Raw genomic sequence first — 21,543 nt, forward strand, 5'->3', positions numbered from 1 at the left:
GCAACTACTCCCTAATTTATTTCAGGCAAAGTCAGACAGGTGACACCAGTACAGCAATTCTTACCTACCCAAGGATTTTTTGTGACCCTCTCTCATTTCCAAGTGACAGCTGCTCTCTGGTCTGTGTTGAAGCATCTCCCAGACTCATGTGACCTGCTGAAAGGCTGTTCTCTAGTCCCTTTTAAAAACCATCATTTTAATATGAGAGATAATTCTGATACATGATAATGTTCTTACTAGCCCGTGCAAAGCACCCTGTGCAAGAGGGAGTATTTCCCTTCTCTTTCCTTTTTTCAGAGGGCATAGTGTGGAACATCAGGCTGCTAACTCCCTTTACCTTTGCAGCTTTGGGAAAACTCAAACACAGCTTGGTCTTTATCTGAAATATTCAGATCAAGTCTGCTTCTAAACCAAGGGGAATGGGAAAAAAGAAACTGCAAGTATGCTCAAAGTCTGAGGAAATTGTCTCTCAATTTAGAACTGCACAAGAGGGACCTCTCTTTAAATCAAAGATGGAAATAAAAGGATTGGGTTATGTACAGGAAATTATTAAAGCTATTTTTTAAAAATAGTATTAAAACAGAATGGTCATGAAACAAAAAGCCCCAAAGAACATCACACCTGGTACAATTTTCTCTTCAGTAAAAAACTGAAGAGAATTTAAATTTTTCTGGTAAAGAAGAAACATTGATTACATTAATATAATGGAACAGAAATTCCCTGACATGCATCTTAACAGTGCATCATGCCTAAGAATTCCTGTCAGTTGAAATTTAGTCTAGAACTCAATGATCACCAGGAACTGGATCTGAAATTACTTACTCCTGAATGTAACAAGATATCCTTTCAGAAGCAGGCTGAATTAAGGTTCAAGACAAATGCTGCATATAATATAGATCTTAACCTCATTTAGAAGCAATGTTGTTTAAGGCTGTATTAAGGGATTGAGTTACTGCTTCTGCTTAAACAGAAGTGACAGAGTCATTCACAAGGGTAATAAAAATAAACAAGATAATGCAATAGAAGGAATTGCACCTCCTGGTAAGGAAGTAAGTGAAAAATTAATGTGGATCTTCTATTACCACTCTTTGGGAAGCAGCATGGGATCCAATCTCCAATTGCAACTCAATTTAAGTAGATTTTGCAAAAAGCCTGATTTGGGGTCTCAAATATGATCTACAGGACTCCATTAGAAGGCTCGGGTTGTAGCTCTGCTGCTCCCAACACCCACTTCACTCTTCACAAACCCCTTCTGTATCTGAATGTTCCTCCCTGAATGTGAAAGAAAGAACTGTTTGTGGTTTTTTTAGAAATATGCCTTCTTTTGTAGACCCATTAATAAAATATCTAGAGAGGCTGAAAAGCATGGAGCTGAATTCACACAGGTTTCCCAGTGCAGAGAAGCTTCTCGGTCTGACTGGAAGCACCCAGTAAAAGCTGCATGAAGGAAGCCTGTTTTGGCAATGCTGGTTTTGTAAAGTATGCCTGGATAGCAACATTAATCTTGCACTCAACAGTCATTTAATTTCTTTCAGAGTTTATTCTAACAGACTCTGAATAAACTCCTGCAAAATAATTACTTTAAAATGATTGATCTGGCGTGGTAACCAGTGAGTCTTGAGAATGTTCAATAGAGAATCTGTTTGTTAAAGATTCCTTGCCTGACCCTATTCATTCACAAGTGAGAAATTGGTGGGCAGACCTTCTAGATTACAGGTATTAAAGCACCCACTGGCTTTAAAAGGATAGTGCTGTTAGAAATCCCAGACAGCAATTCTTCAAGCAAAGCATTGTCCCCTTTCTGACACTCTGATGATGCGATGATGTTAAAGGTGGAATGAATTGCCCTCTGAAGTGCCTCTTTTTCTCTCTGTTGACTACAGAGGGACCCTAGAGACCAGCTCTGACATGATGCCTAACTTTCAGATAACTAAAGTCACAAAAGATGAATACCATCTTGTCTAACTTCATACAACAAAGCACCTGAATGTCTGAACTAAATCTTGCCTAGGGAGATTGAATCTTGTGATATTGTGAATTAGATGACTGGTTTATTATACAGATTTTATTCCCTGACAGTTCAGTTGAGGTCTAGACTGAGAACTGCAAACTGAATTAGCTTTGCAAGTTGAGTTTAGGGGAATTTTTTTTTTTTTCTTCTATCTACTGAAAATATTTTCTGGCCTTTGTTCAAACACTGAAAAAAGCAAGCAGCATCAGCAGAATGTTGAGGTGCTAAAAGAAAGGTCATCTATATGCTATTAAGTTAAAGAAATAGGGAGAAAGGGACAAGTCCATTGCTTGACTCTGTAAACTGGAAAAGAAACTTTCTTCATGACATCTGAGACTACTGTTTTGAGATGGTATAGCAAGATGAATAAATGGAAACCGTAATAAACTTCTCTGCAGTGTTTATAGACCAGTATCATGGTGGGCTTGCACTGTAGGAAGAGTTATTTTGCATGACTGATTAACATTTGGTGGGATTTGCCTCGTCATGACACTTTAGCTTCATTTAAGCAATTAGCTTAATTGTCCAGGAAAGAAACCCACTGTTTACTTGAAAATCAAAAAAAGTCATACGAACTAGGGAGAATTGTTCTGAGAAAGACAACTGTAATGCATTACTGCTGCTGCCTGGTACTGCTAGGAACAGAACCAGCAAGAAGAAGCACATTTATTATGATTTGAAGGAGCTGCATGAAGCCACAAATTAGTCCACATTCTACAAATCAACAATTAAGATGAAGACTACTTACTACAATATAAACTTATAATGGAATAAAAATTGCCCTAAAGGTTTTGTAATTAGATTAGACAGGCAAGAATGTTTTATGACTAAAGGGAAAGAGCAGAAGTAGGCTTGTCCAAATGAGAGGAATTGCCTGATTTCACCTGGGAACAGAGAAAGCCAGAGGTGCTCCAAAGATGAAGCTAGAAGAAAAGAGAAGATAAACACCATAAACATGGAAGACCATGGCAAAGAACTCTGTGCAAACATGAGCAGTGCACAACATCCCTTGGAACTGAACTTTTCCAACATACAACAGAAAAGGTTATTTCCATTTCTCAGTTGTCTTAACCAGTTGTTAATTAAAAAAAAATTATATAACAGCACAGCAAGATGTATAATTACAAATCCTGTGGCAGCTTCAGCCTCCTCTATGTGCAGTGAAAGAACAGCTGTAACTTAAACCTGACTCTTCTCTTGGCTGTGAAGAGATGAGCAATGATGAAGTAACTGAAGTCCAAATCAGCAATGTTTCTATCAAACCTCTTGTTTGGCTCCTCCTTTTTCAAAAGGACAAATATATAAATATAATATTTGATAAATATGTGGGGGCAGATCTCCAAGCTGATGCAAACAGTTGAGGCTCCAACAATTATTGGGATGACGCGCAAAGTGCTTTAGTAATTTCACTGGCAGAAACTCCTCACAAGTAACTGCACAGTTACTCACTTCCTTTGCTTTGGGAAATAGCTCCCATGGAAGAAATACTTCCTTTTCTTGGCTGTCTAAGCCACTTGGCAATTTTTGCAGACAGGTGAGTCATTTTGCTACTGTTTTGTTACTGATGTGTACAACAAGAGTACACAGGAGGGCTGAGTTAACACTGTTGCCAAAACTTTGCACTTAATGTTTCTGGTCTTACAGCAACTGCTTTCTTTTTGTTATGGCTTCATTAATTGATATTCATGAACATGTCTACATGCACTGTTATTCCATGAGGTGCTTAAAGAGACAACAGTGTCTTTGTGTCTTTTTAGAAATCAATAGCAGCACTGATCATATTACAGAAATTTTGAAATTTCATAATTTTCTTTTTTTTGTTTTGTTTTGTTATTGTACTGCATAACTTAACACTGGATTTATGTAGTTGTTGCTCACAGGTCTAAATGATGTTTTAAAAATCCAGTCCATCATTTAGGCTTAAGTGCAAGGAATATTCTGTAGTTTCCAAGAGATCATTTACTTTCGATTATAGTGCACCCAATTCCACCAAAATAGCTTGGATCCCAGTATGGCACTACCCATCATCTCACAGAACCAGATGGATTGCTTTTCAACTCTCAAAGTTTTTAGGTATCCAAAGAGCTGCACTGTATTCACATCAAATGAAAGACCTACCACTGATATTTTTGGAACATGATAAATGTTTCTTACAGAGTTGACTAATTTATATTTATATTTCCTTGTAGATCTGAAAAAACATATCCAAACCTCTGCCTATGCTTACAAATTCACTGATACTCCATCAATCATGTTCCATGAACATTACACTTTTGGAATTGGACCCAGGATCCAGCTGACTCATTTAATTGCTTGCAACCTCCCAGTTATAGAAAACTTCAGCAGGCAGTAATTTTAAAAAGGGAGGGAGGGGAAAAGGTATGTTCTTAAAATTTCTTTCATGTAATAAAAACTGACTGCAATTTAAGATCTTGCCATCCATGTGTGACTTCTGGATCAATAAGCCTTGCTAGCAGGGCTTTCAAAGGCTCAATTCATAAAAGCCCTGTACACCTCATTTATGGAGGCACTTGGTAAAGCTGCCTCCCTTCTCATCCTCATGATGGAAGGCATGTCTCAGTGCCAGGCAGTAATGATGGCATTTTTGAGAACTCCGAGGGGACTAAGGAGTGTGGTTCCTATTAATTTGTGCTCCAAAGTCACCTGGCAGCTTTTAAACATTGCTCTCCCTCCCCACGTTTTTTGCAACTTCAGAGTAAAAGAATTGCAACATACAGGCTTAATGATACTGCCTGAGACTCTGATGGGCAGCCACTGGTTGTGAATTTCCAAATACAGCATAAAGGACTTTCATTTGTTAAAAGGGCATTCACGGCTTTTGAGAAAGCTTAGCTTCCCTTTAAAGATTCTTAAACTTTTCAGGGGACAAAACCCCAGTGCAGTAGTTTTATTCAGCTGTCATTTCTATTTATGGGCCATGAATTTGACTTGGAATTGCAAAGTTGAGGCTTTTTGGTTTCAGCTGCTCTATTGGAGAATCTCACTGTATCCCTCAGTGTTGGCACCAAGGTGCCACATCCCTCCCATGCTGGATACAGTGCAGGATTGTCAAAAAGTCTGTGGGTTGATTTAGTAATTGGTTTGCTCAGAAAGCTGACTGCAGTAGACCTGGCAGAAACAGAACAGCAGGACAAAGGCAGCAGGGCTCCTGAGCCAGGAAGAGGAAGGCTTAGGACAAAAAGAGCTGGACAGGGTCTTATAGCACGACTGGGGCAGATTTACAGTGAGACCTCTCAGACACAGAAACCAAGATGGACTTGAACTTCTCAGAGGATAAGCCCTGAGGTACAGAAGTGCCCTGAGCCAAAACCTTAATGACTCTACCCTGTGAAGAAAAAGGAAGAATTACACCTTTTTTCCAATCTTGTATGTACTGCACTACTACAGAGAAGTGGTGACCACCTCAGTACCCACCATTTGTATGTGTGACACAAGCAGGCTTTAGAAAAACCAAGATTCTTGCTGTTAGCATTATTTCATTTTCAAGCAAACACAGAATATCATCTTACCTTACTGTGCCACATTATCTTCATTCTTGTTCTTCATCTTCCAAAACCTATTTTGCTCATTAATGCCTCTGAGGCTCTGGTGAGATGTGCCACCAAAAGGGACTAGTTTCCATCTGAGCATCCTACATATTAATTTTTGCTTTTGATAATTTTAAATGTTAATGGATTAATTCTTGTGCATTTCATTAAATTTTGACAATTCAGTGCATTTCCCTCACTTGGTTTCTTTGCCGGTTGAACAGATTATCCACTTAGTTCAGTCTGGTTGATTGAGTGACTATCTGATTAAGCTTGATTGCCCTAGTTAATTAATTGGATTGTAAATGTTTCTTCCAATCACTTTCTAACTGGTCAAACTTTTTAATCGTTTCCACCATCCAGACCAATTATTCCTGCCTGATATCCTGTCATTTGTTTTCAGCGTTAGCAAATTGTCACCATCTCTCCCTCTTTCTGCAGGGATCCTGCAAGAAAGGTGGACAGAAACTTTTCTCAGGAGTATGTACTGACAGGACAAGAGGGAATGGCTTCAAACTGAGAGAGATGATGTTCAGATCCGATATTAGGAAGAAATTCTTCACTGTGGTGAGGCACTGGCACAGGTTGCCCAGAGGAGCTGTGGATGCTCCATCCATGGAAGTGTTCAAGGCCAGGCTGGATGGGGCTCTGAGCAACCTGGCCTAGTGGGAAGTGTCCCTCTCCATGGCAAGGGGGTTGGAATTAGATGATCTTTAAGGTGCCTTTCAACCCAAACCATTCTGGGATTCTATGTTTCTCTTCTTTTGCTGACTCAGTCTGACTCATTTCCTTTCTGCTCGATCATCTCCCTCTTCTGCTTTGGCTTTCTAAGCTTCCCCACTGTCTCTCAGTTCTTCACAAAGACCACTGCAACTCTCCACAAACAAACATGGGTCAAGTTGCACAATCAGGTCTTAACAACTCCAAACACCAGTCCTATTTGAACCAACAAAACCTTCCTACAGCTAACAGGGAACTTCATGGATATAAAGCAGAACTCAGACCAAAACTATCCCTCTTTTGCAAAATCAGGGATCTCCGTGTCCTCTGTTACAGGCTAGCAGTCTTTTGGTGTTTATTAGGGAGAGAAAAAGGGAGAGTGAGACTCTCATCTACTTACACAGTGGAGTCAGTTTGCATAAATCTTTGAATCTGGAGTAATACCAGCTTAAAATCATTGGGTTATCCGTAAATCATCATTGTCCTTCCCATTTCTCAAGTGATAATAGCAAATCCTATGATTGTTTTAATAAATCCAAGCAGTTAAAACATCACAAGAAGTAAGTGGCAGCAATTAATAGTAATAAAAATAAGTTCAATTTGGGGAAAGCAGATTACAGAGTTCATTTTCTTTCACTGAATCAATGGCTCCCCTGTTGAAATAAGCCTTAATTAAAGGAGAAGGTCAGGATAAAAATCATATACAGCATTAAAAAGATAATGTATTGGCCAATTCTTCAAGGTGTTAAAAAGTACTTAAGACCCACAAGTGCCAACATTTGCAATGTCTCTTGAGCAGTTCCTAGTACTTCTTATGAACAGGTCCTTCTCTTCAGACCATTAAGGCTTTGGATATTAAAGGCTGAGATCTCTCAATTCTGTTTTTTAACCCAAGCCATCTAACCTTTTCTGAGCTAGAGAGGATAAACCTGCTCACTCTGGTAAGGCACACCTGTTTGGAGCTGCTGTGGCAGGTTCAAGCCTTTCCACCTTCTGCATGAAAACATCTATTTTAAAGATGAGTTTTAAGTGCATTATAAAACATTTCTTTATAACTCCCTCCTCCATATCTTAAAACTCCAAATATATGGCCAGTTTATTACTAAACAAAGCAATAGGACACTTTGTCCCATTTATCACCAAACTGGCATGGCAGACCTATGAAACCCAAATTCTTGATATATTCAGGTTTCCTTTCCCCCTGCTTCTCCTTTGATGAGCACATGAAGGTTCTAAATAGATTAAATTATTCAACATAACCACCACTGTCTAAATCTGGCTCTGCAAGAAGTAGGTGTTCACAGCCAGTAACAGAAATGCATAATCACTAATTCACTACTGCAAGAAGCTACTCTACCAGTAATTGAGTTACTGTGCCTCTTCTGGAAGAAATGTTAAAACTAAATTTGCTTAATTTTTTTTTTATTCCTAGCATTACAATAACTTAATTTTAAAAAGATGAAAGTGAAAACAAAGATAAGCCCCATAACAAGTTCATTAAATTTATTTTACTTAAATTGGCACAAACCACAAGTGAAATAACTTTCACTTTAGAATGACTTTAAAATTATTTAACTTCACTTCAGCCACCACCCTCATGTGCAAAGCAGTATTTTCTCTGACACAAGATCCCTACAGGATTAAAAGACAAGCAGGTTAGAGATAGTTTTTGGCACACAAGCTGAAATCAGAATAATCAGTCATAGCTGATGAGGGAGCAGAGGTGAATGGTGAAAGAAGGTGGTTGCCAAAGCATTTGGAAGCAAATATTCTTAAAACAGTAAGGCTTTTCCAAATGCCTACTTAGTGAAATTAGACCCACAGGAAAACCAGACCAGTTGAACTGCATAAATAGCATAGGCCACTTGTTGGAAAACGCAGCCAGCCTGCCTAATTTTATTTTTTTAAAATGAAGAAACATAATGCCAACATACTGAATAATGCTGCTGGTTTCTGGACCTCTTCTCTGGCTCTGTAAGGTTTCTTAATCATGGCATTAATGCCAAAGGATATGATCCAGCTTCTTTTATACAAAAATTACCTGGACAAGTAATATTATGGTAAATGTTAATCCTAAACCTCATATAGAGACAGCTACTTCTGAAATTATGACTACTTTTCTTTTTGAATCACATTTATTTTTCAGTTTTATAACAATGACAAAATACTGACTGCTCATTGTTCTGCTCACCTGTTCCCCTGTATTTCTGGAATGAGGTAGATCTCCAGACCTTATAGGATGACATGACTGATTCTACTAAAGGTTCATACCTTCACTCCTCCATTCCATAAATAGAACCAAGCAAATAATGAAACATAAAATATTGCCACAGTTTATCTAGTGGTTTAAGAAAACGTCTGTAAATATCTTCCAATTCTACCCAAATGAAAATTACTTAAATGTTATACAGGTTTTTTTTTTCCAATTAATTATTAACATCTAAAGGAGCTGTATGTCATGTGGGGCTTCAATTTGAAATGTATGTTTAATTATTTTTATAGTGAGAAGATGCAGTTGCTGGAGCAACTCCCCAGGGATGTGGGCGAGGCCTCATCACTGGAGGTTTCAAGATGCAGCTGGGTCAGGGTTCTAGATAATCTCCCCCAGACTCCCTTTCACACAAAAAGTTGTGCCAGATTCTCTTTTGAGGTTCCTTCCAATCTGGCCTGTTCTGTGATTCTCTCTCATACATTGATATAATCTCAGTTTTCTGTTGGGAAGAGGTTAACTTTTCTCGCCAATTTTCCGATAGGAAGCCTCAAGAACTTGTTTTGAAAAGGGGCTCACTGGTATTTCATTAAGTTCAGTTAACCACAACATCCTGTCATCGAATTAATTTATAAGACAAACTGCAAAAAGAGAGCATGTGGGAAAACTGAAATGATACATATCTGGGTTTTGTCCGAATGCACAGAAACATCATTTTAGTAATGATTCAGATGCATAAGCAATCCTGTCTGGAGAGAGCCCTTATTGATCTCCTGCAGCTGATTCATAAATCTGTTGCTAGAATATTTATCAAGTGGTATCATGAAAAATTCCATCTGGCGGTTGATCATATTTCCTCAGACGTGTTGTAAGTCTGTATCTTCACTCTTCCTTTGCTCTCTCTTCTTTCAGTAAAATCTCCTCCTGATCTTCAAAATTTTTCCTTTCCGGTGAGGTCCTGTGCTTTTGATCATGGATTTTGCCTTTAGTACAACCTTAACTCCAACTTTCAGAAATTTGCATACATATTGCAGCCATCAGATCATTACAGAACTAACTGCCTACCAGCTCCAAAGGTAATGTGTGTTTCCGTGTACTTTCAGTATCTACTGAAAAAAGGCAATTGCTGAGTGGACAGAAGCATTAACTTAATCAACAGCACACGGTCTCTCCCCTCTCCAAAATAAATGGTTTTTATGTTGCTTACTGAGCTTGAAAACTTGAAAGCTAAGTGCTTCCTCTTGGACAGGCTGAGTGTCTGAAATAACGGCTTTTAACAGCCCTGGAGCATCATTAAAGCTTTAAGACATTTCAGAAGCATTTGGTCTCCACACCCCTTAGGTAAAAATTTACTTAGAATTGGTAAATTGAACATTGCTAAGTAAAACAATGTCTTGTCATTTAATTGTGCCTACGAATAAGTACTTTAATTAAGACTTTTGGAAATAAGTTAGCAAATTAATTAATTTACAACTTCAATAAAAAAATCAGTGAGAAACCCATTAAATATCATAAATAAGTCAATACATTACTTAGGAAATGAACTCTATTTTTATTACTAGAAATTACCATCCACTATAAAATGCCACTGTACCAATTACTTTACTTGTATAAGTAACAAATTTCTTAACTGATGTTATTAAATTAATATATTACTTCTCTGCAATTTGTATTTTTTTTGCTTTGGCTACTGCACTTATTTAAATAGTAAGTTGTAAGAAAGAGAATTAGGCAATCAATAGCTTAGGTTTTACACACTGACAAACACAATTTGCTTCACATTTGAGTCAGTAATTGAAAGTCAATTGGTTGTAGCAGTCCAGGCAATGCTACCTTTTAGCTGTCCTGAGACAAAACCTACAGAAGTACAAGCAGTCTTTGTATTGACTGTAGGGGCTCCCTGATCAGATTTGAATCCTAAGGTTGAGAAAAGACTGTAAGAACTTTCCTTCTATTTTATGGGAATTGAGAAATGTGAAGATACGCAAGTGACAATTAACTAGAATTTTTAAATTTTTTTTAAAAAATTCAGAATTTTATCAGCATCGGAATCTCCCTGAGTTTTTAATTTCCCATTCAATCCCATATAAATAGGTATTTTTCAGTTCAGATGAAATATTTTTTTCCTATGCAAAATCTTTCCTAAGATTTTGCATAGGAAAATTAAGGATTAATTAAGGAACTAAAAAAAAATGGAATCACCAACATGCAAAAGCAAATTCCAACCTCAAAATTCGACAATCTTCAAGCCCTTGTTGTTTTTCACCCCAAGGGTGCTTGGGCACTGGAACAGGCTCTCCAGGGCAGTGCTCTCAGCACCAAGCCTGGCAGAGCTCCAGAAGGGTTTGGAGATTGCTCTCAGGCACATGGGTGACTCTTGGGGTGCTCTGTGCAGGGCTGGGATTTGGACTCAATGATCCTCATGGGCCCCTTCCAACTCAGCATATTCTGTAATTCTTTCTGTATCTGCGCCTGTGGAAATGGTACCCTAACTTACTAAGATTGTATGTACTCCTTAATTTATTTTGAAATTGTGTTTATGGTCTTCAAAGGGCTTAGAAAAATCAGGCTGAAGGCATGTTTCTATTTCTTAGATATATCTTTCTCAAATTCACCCATGTTTTATGTGCTTCAGCAGCATTAAGGTATCCAAGTAGCTAAGCTGCCCAAAGGCTTCTAACAGCTGCAGAAAAATTAGATTTAGATTAATCTTTTCTTATTGCTTTCCCTATTTTCTCCAAGCTTAAGGTGACACCCTCAGCTGCTCATCACCACCTCTTTCCTTGTAAAAGTACACTGCCACATCTTCAGCTGTACACAAAAGGCTTAGTGGCCTAAACCAACTGAAAACAACAAGTGGTTTTGTTCTCTGGTGGCATTGTTCTTACACTGTGTCCTATAAGCAGGGCAGAGGAGTAGCTGTTTGCTACAAATCTGCAGGCAAAATGGGAGATTTGTTCCTTCTTTTGTTCAGAGTGTGTCTAAATGGCCTCAGCCCTTGACATCCATCATTGCACAGCGGTGCTTGCTGTCGGTCAGAACTCCCAGCCCAGCACCTTGGGCTCACCCCTGAGTGCCCCCAAAAGAAGAGTTCCTATGCCCAGTCTGTTGCACTGAATTCCCACAGCACTGTGGATGACTTGTGTCCTTACACCAGCAGCAGAACAGGCACCTTCTGTCTGAACATGCCTTTCTTCCAGCACAATGTCAGGCTGCTCCTTGTTGGAGCTCAGAGAGCACCTTTATGTACAAACAGAGCAATAAATCCTTTAATACAACTGGCCTTTGTGGAGAGCAAGGTAAATGACCAAAATAATGTATGTTCTGCAGCACATTTCCCTGTCCTAGAGAGGTTGAAAAGAAGGACATGCAGCTCAACTCAGCACTACTCCAAATAAATAAAATGGACAAAAAGTAATGTGTTAAGAGCTATAAGTAGTAATATTCTTCACTGACACGCCACCTAAAGATTTCAGAATGATTCACAGAGTCCATAAAACTGGTAGAACTAATATGCAGCTGCTTCTGGCACAGAGCACTGAATTTACATACTTGGATTGATTACATAGCTTGTATTTAAAAAAGTAACCCCCATTTAGGTTGGCCATTATTAAAATTCCACACATTACATGAAGCTATTAGGGGCTGCTCAGCAATAACTGCTTTGGAACATTGCCAAAGAAAGGCATACTTTATTAGAATCAAGTTTTCCACAGTTGTTTAAAAAACAACCCCGAAATTTGTAACCATGAACATAAAAAAAAGATGGCTTGCAAGGTGTCTGTCAAGGAACCCCTCATCTGCTCTATTTTCTGCTGCAGAAAAGTGAAGTTGTCAGGATATGCATCTGGCAAGCCAGGATGAATACTGCTTCTTTTCTCTCCAAATTAAATTTTCATAGCTATTCTTCCCAAATGGGAAAAAAAAAAAAAAAAAAAAGGCAGAGCAAACCAAAACAACAAACTTGTTTTTAACTTCTTGAAGGAAAGTTTTAAGGCAACATTCAAAAAGATCCTTCCCTGAGAGGGACCTTATTTTATTTTTTTTTAAATTTAAATTATTCATTTGACAAGAACCTTTCCTTCTGTGGCATCTGCAGCAGTCAGAAGTCGTGCTTCTCTCCACAAAGGCATCAAAGCACTATGAGCTAGAAACAATAAAATGCTCTGTTACCTGAACTGCAGTTCTTCATGGCAAAGGAATCCACGGCTGCCACGCTCTTGTTCCCGTTAGGAACAAATTCCAGTGAGATCCGAAATGGTTTCTCCAGGTGTCCAACTCTCCTCTGAAGCAACACCCATCTGGTCTCATCATAGAGCAAGAGGAAAGAACACAGGAGAAGAGCTGTGAGAAAGGCTACTGCTTTACAAATGCCAAATCCCCCGAAGGAGCAGCTCCACTTATGGCTGGTCACACTGTGCCTCCTACCGCAGTCTTCACTTCCCTCACAGTGCCCCATGCTCAGGGCCTTTCCCTCCCATGGATTTTGCAAAAGCAGGATTCTAAGCACCAAGATTTCCACTCAGCTAAGATGTGGAAACCCAACTAAACAGAAGCTTATTGCTCTCTTCTGTCACAATTCTGTGCCCTCAGATCTCTGCCTGCTGTTTAAAGGAAGCTTAAGTCTCTGTGCAAAGCAAGCTGTGAAATCTGTAGCACACATGCACATCCTCTTTAAATATCATTCCTGAGCCTCACCAAAAACTCTCTTAGTCACTGAGGAAATAAGGCAGTCTCCAGGGCTGTGCAATAGCTCTAATTCCCAGCACTGCATCACTGGTTGAGGTAACACGTTTTGCTTCTAAAGCAGTTGGCCGGAACATCTACCTGTGCACGAGGCACCACATCTAAAATATTCCATTTCTCCTCCTCCACTTCCTGTTCCTCTTTTCCTGCTTACCTCCCTCCCAAATGACAAAAATTCCCAGCAAGTAAATCAAGGAAGTGAATTAGCCGCCCTGGAGATTAACATCCACACTCCAAGAGTGCTACAACTTAGTCTGCTTGTTGCCAAGAGTAAATGAGAACACAAAGCCTGTATGAGTTTAATTTATTCCCTGAGATGCTGGAAGACATCAGTGCCTGGCTGTCTACCTCCTCCCCTCTGATCAGCTGGGTCTGCTGCTTTACCTGAAAGAACTTCCAGCCTGAGAGCACAAGAACTATTCCTAGACCCCTGATTCCAATTCTGTATCCCACAAGATGTGTCTAAAGGTAGACAGTAAAAATACAAGCATCTGTCTTTTTGCCAATGTTCTTGAATTCTGCAAGGAAAAAATTAAGGAATTAAATACTTGTACAATAACATGGTCTGGCCCGTCTCCCTTTTCATCCTGGGGCACAGGCTGCCAATAAAACCACTTGACACCATTTGTCAAGGGCTGCTTCCCAAGAGGCACTGTTACCTCAGCAGTGATATGGATCCCATCCACTGTTTCACTCCAGGTTATCAGGGCCTGCTCACTAACCACAAACATGACCAGAGACAAGAGATTCTGTAAAGTCACTCAGCCACTACTAATGCAATTTTTTCACATTTCTCTTCTGTTACAGGAATAATTCAGCATCAAGGGAAAAGTCCCTTTGTAGCATCCTGTAAGTGGTCAGCTGGAGCCTAACAAACCAACAGGGCCTAACAAAACCTATTAGGAAATGCAGCTCCAGCTGCAACTTTTGAAAGATGAGACCAAAAACGTATTCTGTTTCATTAAGTTGTTTTTAAACACCAGTATTAAGCATTTTGGGGGAAGACTGTAATTATTTCTAGTTGTCAGAAATTTTTCATTGCCGTTTTACAAAACCCCACATTTTTTATTGCTCTTACAAAAAGATTTCATTGTCAAGTACCTCCACTGCCTCCCTGTATATGTGTTTATGTTTGTCCATGAGCTGGGGAAAACAAACTTTTTTTGGGGGGGAGGGAAGGGAACCATCTGCAACAGATCTGAGCACAAGAAGCTACACAGTTTATCTGTTTTCATCCATTACAGGAATCCCAGTTCATCTATCATAGTTATCATCCATTACAGGAATCTCCTTCTCCAGAAGCATGCCAAAATTTGGATGTTATGAAGTTAAGAAACCCTTCTGAAAGGAAATATAACAACATGTGCACATGACATTCGCACCAACTGACCACCATTTGTGCCTGCTGTGAGCCTGGGTCAATCCTAAATTGCAGACCCTACACTGTGACACAAGCTAAGAGACTTTTTTTGGTTCCAGAGGCAGACACGTTGTTTGTCTCCTCAGGGACACGGTGGTGTCATTATGCTCCACTGAATTCAACAAAATTCCCAGCAGGCAAGGAAGCTCCTGACAGGTCTGTGAAGGACCTAAAGAAAAGTCCTAAGCAAGGGTTGCAGAAGGACCCTGCAACTCAGAAAAGCAAACACAGCCTTTTTAATGATTTACTAGGCGTCCTCCTCCCTCTTTTTCCATTAAGAAGAGTGAAAATAGACTGCTAAATTTCATTGTTTGTTTACAGTTATTTTCATTTTCATTTTCTCATCTCATCTTCCACCTTCTCTGCTCTAGGCTCCCACTTGCATGTTGGCGTCCCCACTCTTTTTCTGTCCCACTCCCCCCAGAGATAAATCTGCTTTTGCTGAAATTAAATAGAATAAAACATTGAGAGTATTTTAAATGCCTAGCTTTTGTGCGAGTTATTTCTTCTGATGTCATCTCAACTTAGGTATATTATAAGGATTAGAGGATACAAATTTCCCTACAAATAGAGCCAAAACTAACCCTAGATTAAATTTGATTATGAAATACAAAAGCATCTGTATGTCATGAAAATTGTTTTCCTCAGCTTCAGAAGACTGATGGATTTTAATTCCAAGTACGCAGTGGCTCTCAACAATGATTTCCATTTCTGTGCTACTGCTAACCCTCTGGATAAATGTGCCAGGAGTTTTAGGAATTGCTTTTTTGAGTTACTGGTGCAATAACTTTAGTTTGAGATTCTCAGGCCTCTCATAGTTTACCACAGAAACTTTATTAACTCCCAGAGCTGTTGCCAAGCAGGTGTTTTATATCACCGTGACACAAGACTAGAAAAGGCAGACTCACTCAAGCCCAGATTCATTACAAAATATATTCATACTTCGTGGTACAAATGCCTACAATAGGGTGCCTGAGATTCAGGGATTCATGTGAAAAGAAATACTAAGTATCAGCCTCTTATTTTGGAGACAAAGACGACATTAACTGGTGGATTTATCAGGGATACTGAAAATAGCTCCAGGGTCAGCAGAGGCACCTGTGGGCAAATTCAGATAGGAATCAGTTCTGCCATCATTCTGTGGCAGATCTGGGACTCTGATCTCCAGACCTTGTGTATAACACATTGTATGACACAGACCCACACTCATTTGCACATCCTGTACTATATATAGGCTGCCTGGCAGCACCATCAGCAAGATCTACTTCAGCATAACCAATACATATTAGATGTTAATTAGAATAGCTTTATTAAATTTCTATCAGTTGTCTACATGTTATGAATCTAATTTTAGAAAGCATTTCAGCAAGGTAACAGAAAGCTACTTCAGTTGTCTTTTGGGATAGATGGGGAAACATCATGTAAGGAACCTCATACTGGAGTCATACTTCACCAGCCTGACAGGTTTCTGTGCTTAGATGATAGCACAAAAATAGCACAAGAAGGTGATAGCACCTTCTTGCTCGAGGAGGAGGGCAGTGGATGTTGCTTATCTGGACTTTGATAAGTTTCCAGTACTGTCTCCCATCCCATCACCACTGACTGATGGAAGCTCAGACTGTGAGAGGGCAGTGAGGTGGACTGGCTTAGAGGGTTATCACCAATGTGCCAAGTGAAGCTGGAAGCCAGTCACTGGGGGTACACCTCTGGTTTTACAGTGTTTTCTGTCTTCACTGATGGCCTGGGTCACGGGACAGGCTGCACTGTCAACAAGCTTCCAGAGAGACTGGGAGAAGCAACTGATGCACAGGACAGTTGGGCTGCCACTGGGAGAGGTTGGAAATTTGGGTCAACAGGAATCTCATGAAGTTCAAGAAAGAGAAATGTAAGGCACTGCTTCTGCAGAGGAACAACCTCAGGCACCAGCACAGGCCAGCAAGTGGCTTTGCAGAGGACAACCTGTGGGTCCTGGTATACAAAATGCTGAGCCTAAGCTAGAAACGTGCCGCCAGTGACAAGAAAGGCCAAGAGTTTCCCAGGCTATACTGGGAAACACAGATCAAAGGAGTGATTCTTCCTCACTACCCAGCTCTGGAGAGACACTTCTGGAGGACCAGGTCCAGGGCAGCCCTTTCCAGCACAAGACAGACGCAAGGTACAGAAGTGAGTCCAGCAAACAGCCACAGGGATGATTTAGGTACTGGAGCATCTGACATACAAGAGGAGGCTGGGATTGCTTAGCCTGGAGAAGAGGAGGCTCAGGGAAGTACCTCATCAGTGTTGATCCATTATGGGTGAATGAAAAGGAGACAGATTTGGACAAGGGTATCCAATGAAAGAACAACAGGCAAGCACAAGGCACTTTTCTTGGACTGAAAGACCAGAAACTCCATTAAAACACAAGAGAAAGCTTATTTGCTTTAAGGGTGACTGAACACTGGAACACTGGAACAAGTTGCCCAGAAATCTTATGGAGTCTCTATTTCTAGATATTTAAAGTGGGAGTGGATATAGTTCTGGGTAATGTGCTTTAGCTCATCCTGCATCAAGAAGGGAAGATGGACTACTCAATCTCAGGGGTTCCTTCCAACCTCAACCATTCTGCATTTGTGAAACACAGGACCCAAAAGCAAACAACAGCAGGTAACAGATTACTCCTGTTATCCTCTGCATGACCTCCAAGCACTCTACAGAGTGATCAATCAGCCCACTAAGCTGGCAACTCTAAGGAAAAAGGCATCACTTATTGTACCCAGAGCTATCATCACACAGCCTTCAACATCATGGCCTATTTCTACCACAACAGTGGCCATAATAACCATGATGATCTCTCTGGATACTGCCTCAAGCAGTAAAAAATTCTGCAGTTTAAAATTTAACATTTTAATTTAAACTTTTATACTGCAAAGCAACACACTATGTTGCATTGCTTAGGCACTGCTCAATGTCTTGTTACAAGTCAGATCTATCAGGTCTTTCACTGAAGCTGCATTAAGAAAGAAATGGTCTCAGATATCTAGAATCTGCAGTATACATCAGTTTAGACAGAAACTAATAACACTGTGCTCTTCAGTGACAGAGTAACCCAAAATCGTAGATACAAATATTTTCAGACTTTAGAAAAGTTCAGACCTGGATGAGGGTGTTGCGTAGAAAGAATTAGTTGCTTAAAGAAAGCCTGGGCAACACGTGGGGTTTCTCTCAGAAGGCTTTTCTCCAAAACAGAAAACACTGCTGACAGAACCTGAGCCCAGGTTTACACAGGACAGCAAGGGCTGCATTTTCAAATGGCTTCTTCGTACTCAGTCCTTAATGTGAAGGTGTGCTGGACACAACTTTTGGTCTCTCTCAGATCTGCAGGGGTGAGGTGCTAGATCCCAAACAAGCCAAAGTACTTTTCTGTAGCCTAACTTTTCTTCAGCCCCCCCATCCATGACTCAGTTGGCCAGGCTCTAGGTTTCAGAAGCCACAATCCAGTTGTCATGGAAACTTGAGAGGTAGCTAAGACACTCTGGTTGTTCATACAACATGTAGCTTCAGAAGGAACATTCTCCTGATTAATTCTAATCGATACACTAATGCTTTGGATGCCATTCTGCATGCTCCTCTGGGTAATGCCAGCACTGATTAATTGCAAGTTCAAGTCAGGATGATCTCTTAGAGGCAGTGCATTAAAAAAAAAAAGAAGTGCTAGAACTCTCAAGTAAAGTCTCAAGCCAGAATACTTGCAATCCTGCATTTGTCTCCCTTCATGGCTAAATGATTTTGAATCCAATTAACACTCACATACTCTTTCATCCTGTTAAAGAGGGGTTTCAAAATGCTTGATTGCAGCAAGCTTTGGGACTCCAGCTTACTCCCATGTACAGCAATCATCTTTGTGATCATTCCCCAGACTTCCAGCTAATTCTGGAAGGTAGAATTAATTTCTGTGCTGTCAGCCAGCCTGACACCTGTGCTGCCACCTGTGCCACCACCTATGTCTTCAGGGGCCAGCTTGCACTGGCCCAACAGCAGAAGTTAAGTTTCACCCAGAATACTGTCCTAGCTTTGACAGACCCACCACTTTCTCACTTTCACAGAAAATCTGAAAGCAAGTCTTCAACTCACAACAAAAGTATGGAAATTATCAGCAAGATGCCTCAAAGAACCAAAGCTTAAATCACAGTAAATCAGGGCTGACTGGACTGTGTTGTGGGGAATAAAGAGTTGCATGGGCCCTCCAAGGGTCATGAATCAGCTCATGTGCTCCCAGCAACAATTAATGGCAGGTTGAGGGAACACAAGAACTTCCAACTATCTCCTCTCCTTGAGACAACTGTTCTGTTAATTCAAGCTGTATTCTGCTCTCACCTCCACTTTCCCAGATTAAAAATTGTGGAATTTAACAGACTCCTCGTAGCTAAATTGAGTGACAGTGTGATTTTATTTCTTCAGGTTGAGGTGCTCATGTAAAATACTCCTGCTGCCACCAGCACTCATCATGGTGTGGCTGCAAGAAAAATGCAATGTATCTTGGCAAGGGCTTAGATTTTCTCTCTTTGGTAAAAGGTTCTGCAAACTTTTGGGAATTAAAAAATTAAATATAAATAATAGCAGCTGTGTCAGAGTATTTCACATCAAAATCTGCCTGCAGCAGTGAAAATATTAGAAACTGGGTTTTGAGAACAAAACCTTGTTAAGGGTGGAATTAAAATTAGCACTAGGAATCCAAATGAGAATTTTTTCTCTTTAATGGATAAATAGGGGAAAGAACATAACTTTTTCATCCTGCATGCCCCTGCATAATTATGCAGAAGTTTATAATATGTTTTAATCTTGCCTCCATACTGCTTCAGACTTTGCTTCAACAATTAATGGGCACTGCAGAAAGGAAGAAGCAGATAAGACCTTTTCAGGCTCCAGTCAACAGAAAATGAAAAAATGTTTTCAAGAGGATGCCAATAAAATTTATAGAGACAGGATTAGAAATAAAATCATCTACAGGAGTCTGGGTAAACTCTTTTTTTCATTAATTCAAACAATATAATACATTGCCTTGCAATTATTTTTAATTATCAACTTTAGAGTAATTTCAGTATACTGACCCTAAAATTGCTTAAATGACATTAGGTCCAGAATTTAAAGCTTGATAATATAGTCTTGGAAAATGGAAATGAATAAAAATACTATACAGTAATGCAAGGGATTATTTAACATTAAAGGAGGAAATTCTTGATGTGCAACACAAAATTTGCAATGTTAATTCCTCTGCTCATTGATAATTTTACTTTATTAGAGCAAGAAAAATGGGAAAACTTTACTTTTTAAGGGAAAGAAAAATAGTATCCCTTTTCCTCTATTGATTTAATGCCGACTGTCTTTCTACCCTTTTCTTTGGCCTTTTGCATAAGCAAGACAAAACTGTGACTGGTAGGTTAAATACAGCTGAGACCTTTATTAGTGTCATTGGATCAGACCTTTAACATCCCTGTGATTGGCTCAAGAAAGCTTCCCCACCCTTTCCTCAAAATGCCTTTAGAAGATGCTTTCACAAAAGTTTTGCCATTAAAAAGACAAAATTTAAAAAATTGCAATGATTTTCTTTCCTGTTATTCTTTCAGTGCTTTTAAGATGAAACTAAAACCACTGCCACCTCCCCCCAAGAAGATGTGCTGTAACTGTGCGTGGTTTGACCAATAACCCAGGCATTGAGTAATTACCTTGCCTACAACAGGAGTCCAACAAGATTTTGACTCCAAAATGCAATTATACCCCCTCATGAGTGCTGGAAAGGAGGTTAAATCTACCCTCTCTCTAGAATTGCAGTGCTGGGCTCCTTTGTACAGCTGCTCCACTGGGAATTGCACAGCTGGGAAGATATTGCAATATGGAAGAAACTGCTTTAGGCTTCAGTGAAACACAAGTTGACGATGAAGGATATTTTTTAATGTTCTACTTATTCCTGGCCAACAATGGAAGTTTGCAGTTAAGCCACTACAGTTTCTTTGGTAGTGGACCCTTCACCTGTGCAGAGAGCATGTTACACAAACACAACACACGGGAAAACACTCTACGTGGGAAAAACTATTCAAATGGCAGAAGATAAAACCTACAGAAAAAATACCTGTCCTTGTTAACTTCCACAGAGTTAAAACATTATTTTTAACTGCCTTTTTGAATGTCAGCTAGAAAACTCACTCATACAAAGATTTTGACTTCCTAACTTGTTTGAAGACATTCCCTCCTCTGAAAATGTGAAGACTTGTATTTCAGCACTGTGAAGAACTGAAAAGGTAGCTGACTGAAGAACTGCACACTCACAATTAAATCTTATTTTTGTGATTACAAATGAAAAACTTTCAATGGGATTTAATACTGACTCAGCCCTGGAACAAAGAGCAGAGGAACTGCAGAGGGATTCAAAGTCAGACTTTGAATTTATGCTGTGTGGTGGAGGGCATACCTCTTTCCAAGAGAGTAATCAATTTTCCGGTGGAAGGTAACCCACTAAATAAATGGCAGTGTTATTGTTAATTCAGTTAATCTTTTCAAAAAGTCTGTGGAATGAGTAAACCAGGTTTTTACAGGACAATTTTTGTTACTGACCATTCCAAAATGTAAACTTAGTGCTCTAGACATGCTAAGAAACTCATCAAATAAAAACTCTATAGGACAAGAGTGGATGAGACATGACAAAGCATTGTTGGTTTTTTAAATGACAGAACCAATTATTTTAATTAGCTACTTCATCACATCCAATAAACAGTTCTGATGTTTTTTGTGGGAGCTCTCCATGGACATGACATGGCTAATCACTCCAGCAAGAGCCTTCTGCAATTGCAAGTACAGTAGAGCTCAACAGCTTGCTCAGAGGAATGCGTTCATCTGGCCCTGAACTTTCCTTTAC

At 39.6% G+C, this 21,543-nt stretch overlaps 1 protein-coding gene across 3 annotated transcripts in view; it reads right to left on the minus strand.

Moving 5' to 3' along the window:
• Positions 1-21,543, minus strand: part of ALK (ALK receptor tyrosine kinase) — a 305,535-nt gene that overhangs the window by 91,821 nt on the left and 192,171 nt on the right. For all 3 annotated transcript variants that reach the window (XM_074536919.1, XM_026797338.2, XM_014271871.3), the window contains one exon: positions 12,662-12,789. In XM_074536919.1, the coding sequence (XP_074393020.1) occupies positions 12,662-12,789 (128 nt within the window). The remainder of the gene's footprint in view (positions 1-12,661; positions 12,790-21,543) is intronic.

Source organism: Zonotrichia albicollis, chromosome 3, assembly GCF_047830755.1.
Source record: "Zonotrichia albicollis isolate bZonAlb1 chromosome 3, bZonAlb1.hap1, whole genome shotgun sequence".
In the NCBI taxonomy this organism is placed as follows: Eukaryota; Metazoa; Chordata; class Aves; order Passeriformes; family Passerellidae; genus Zonotrichia; species Zonotrichia albicollis.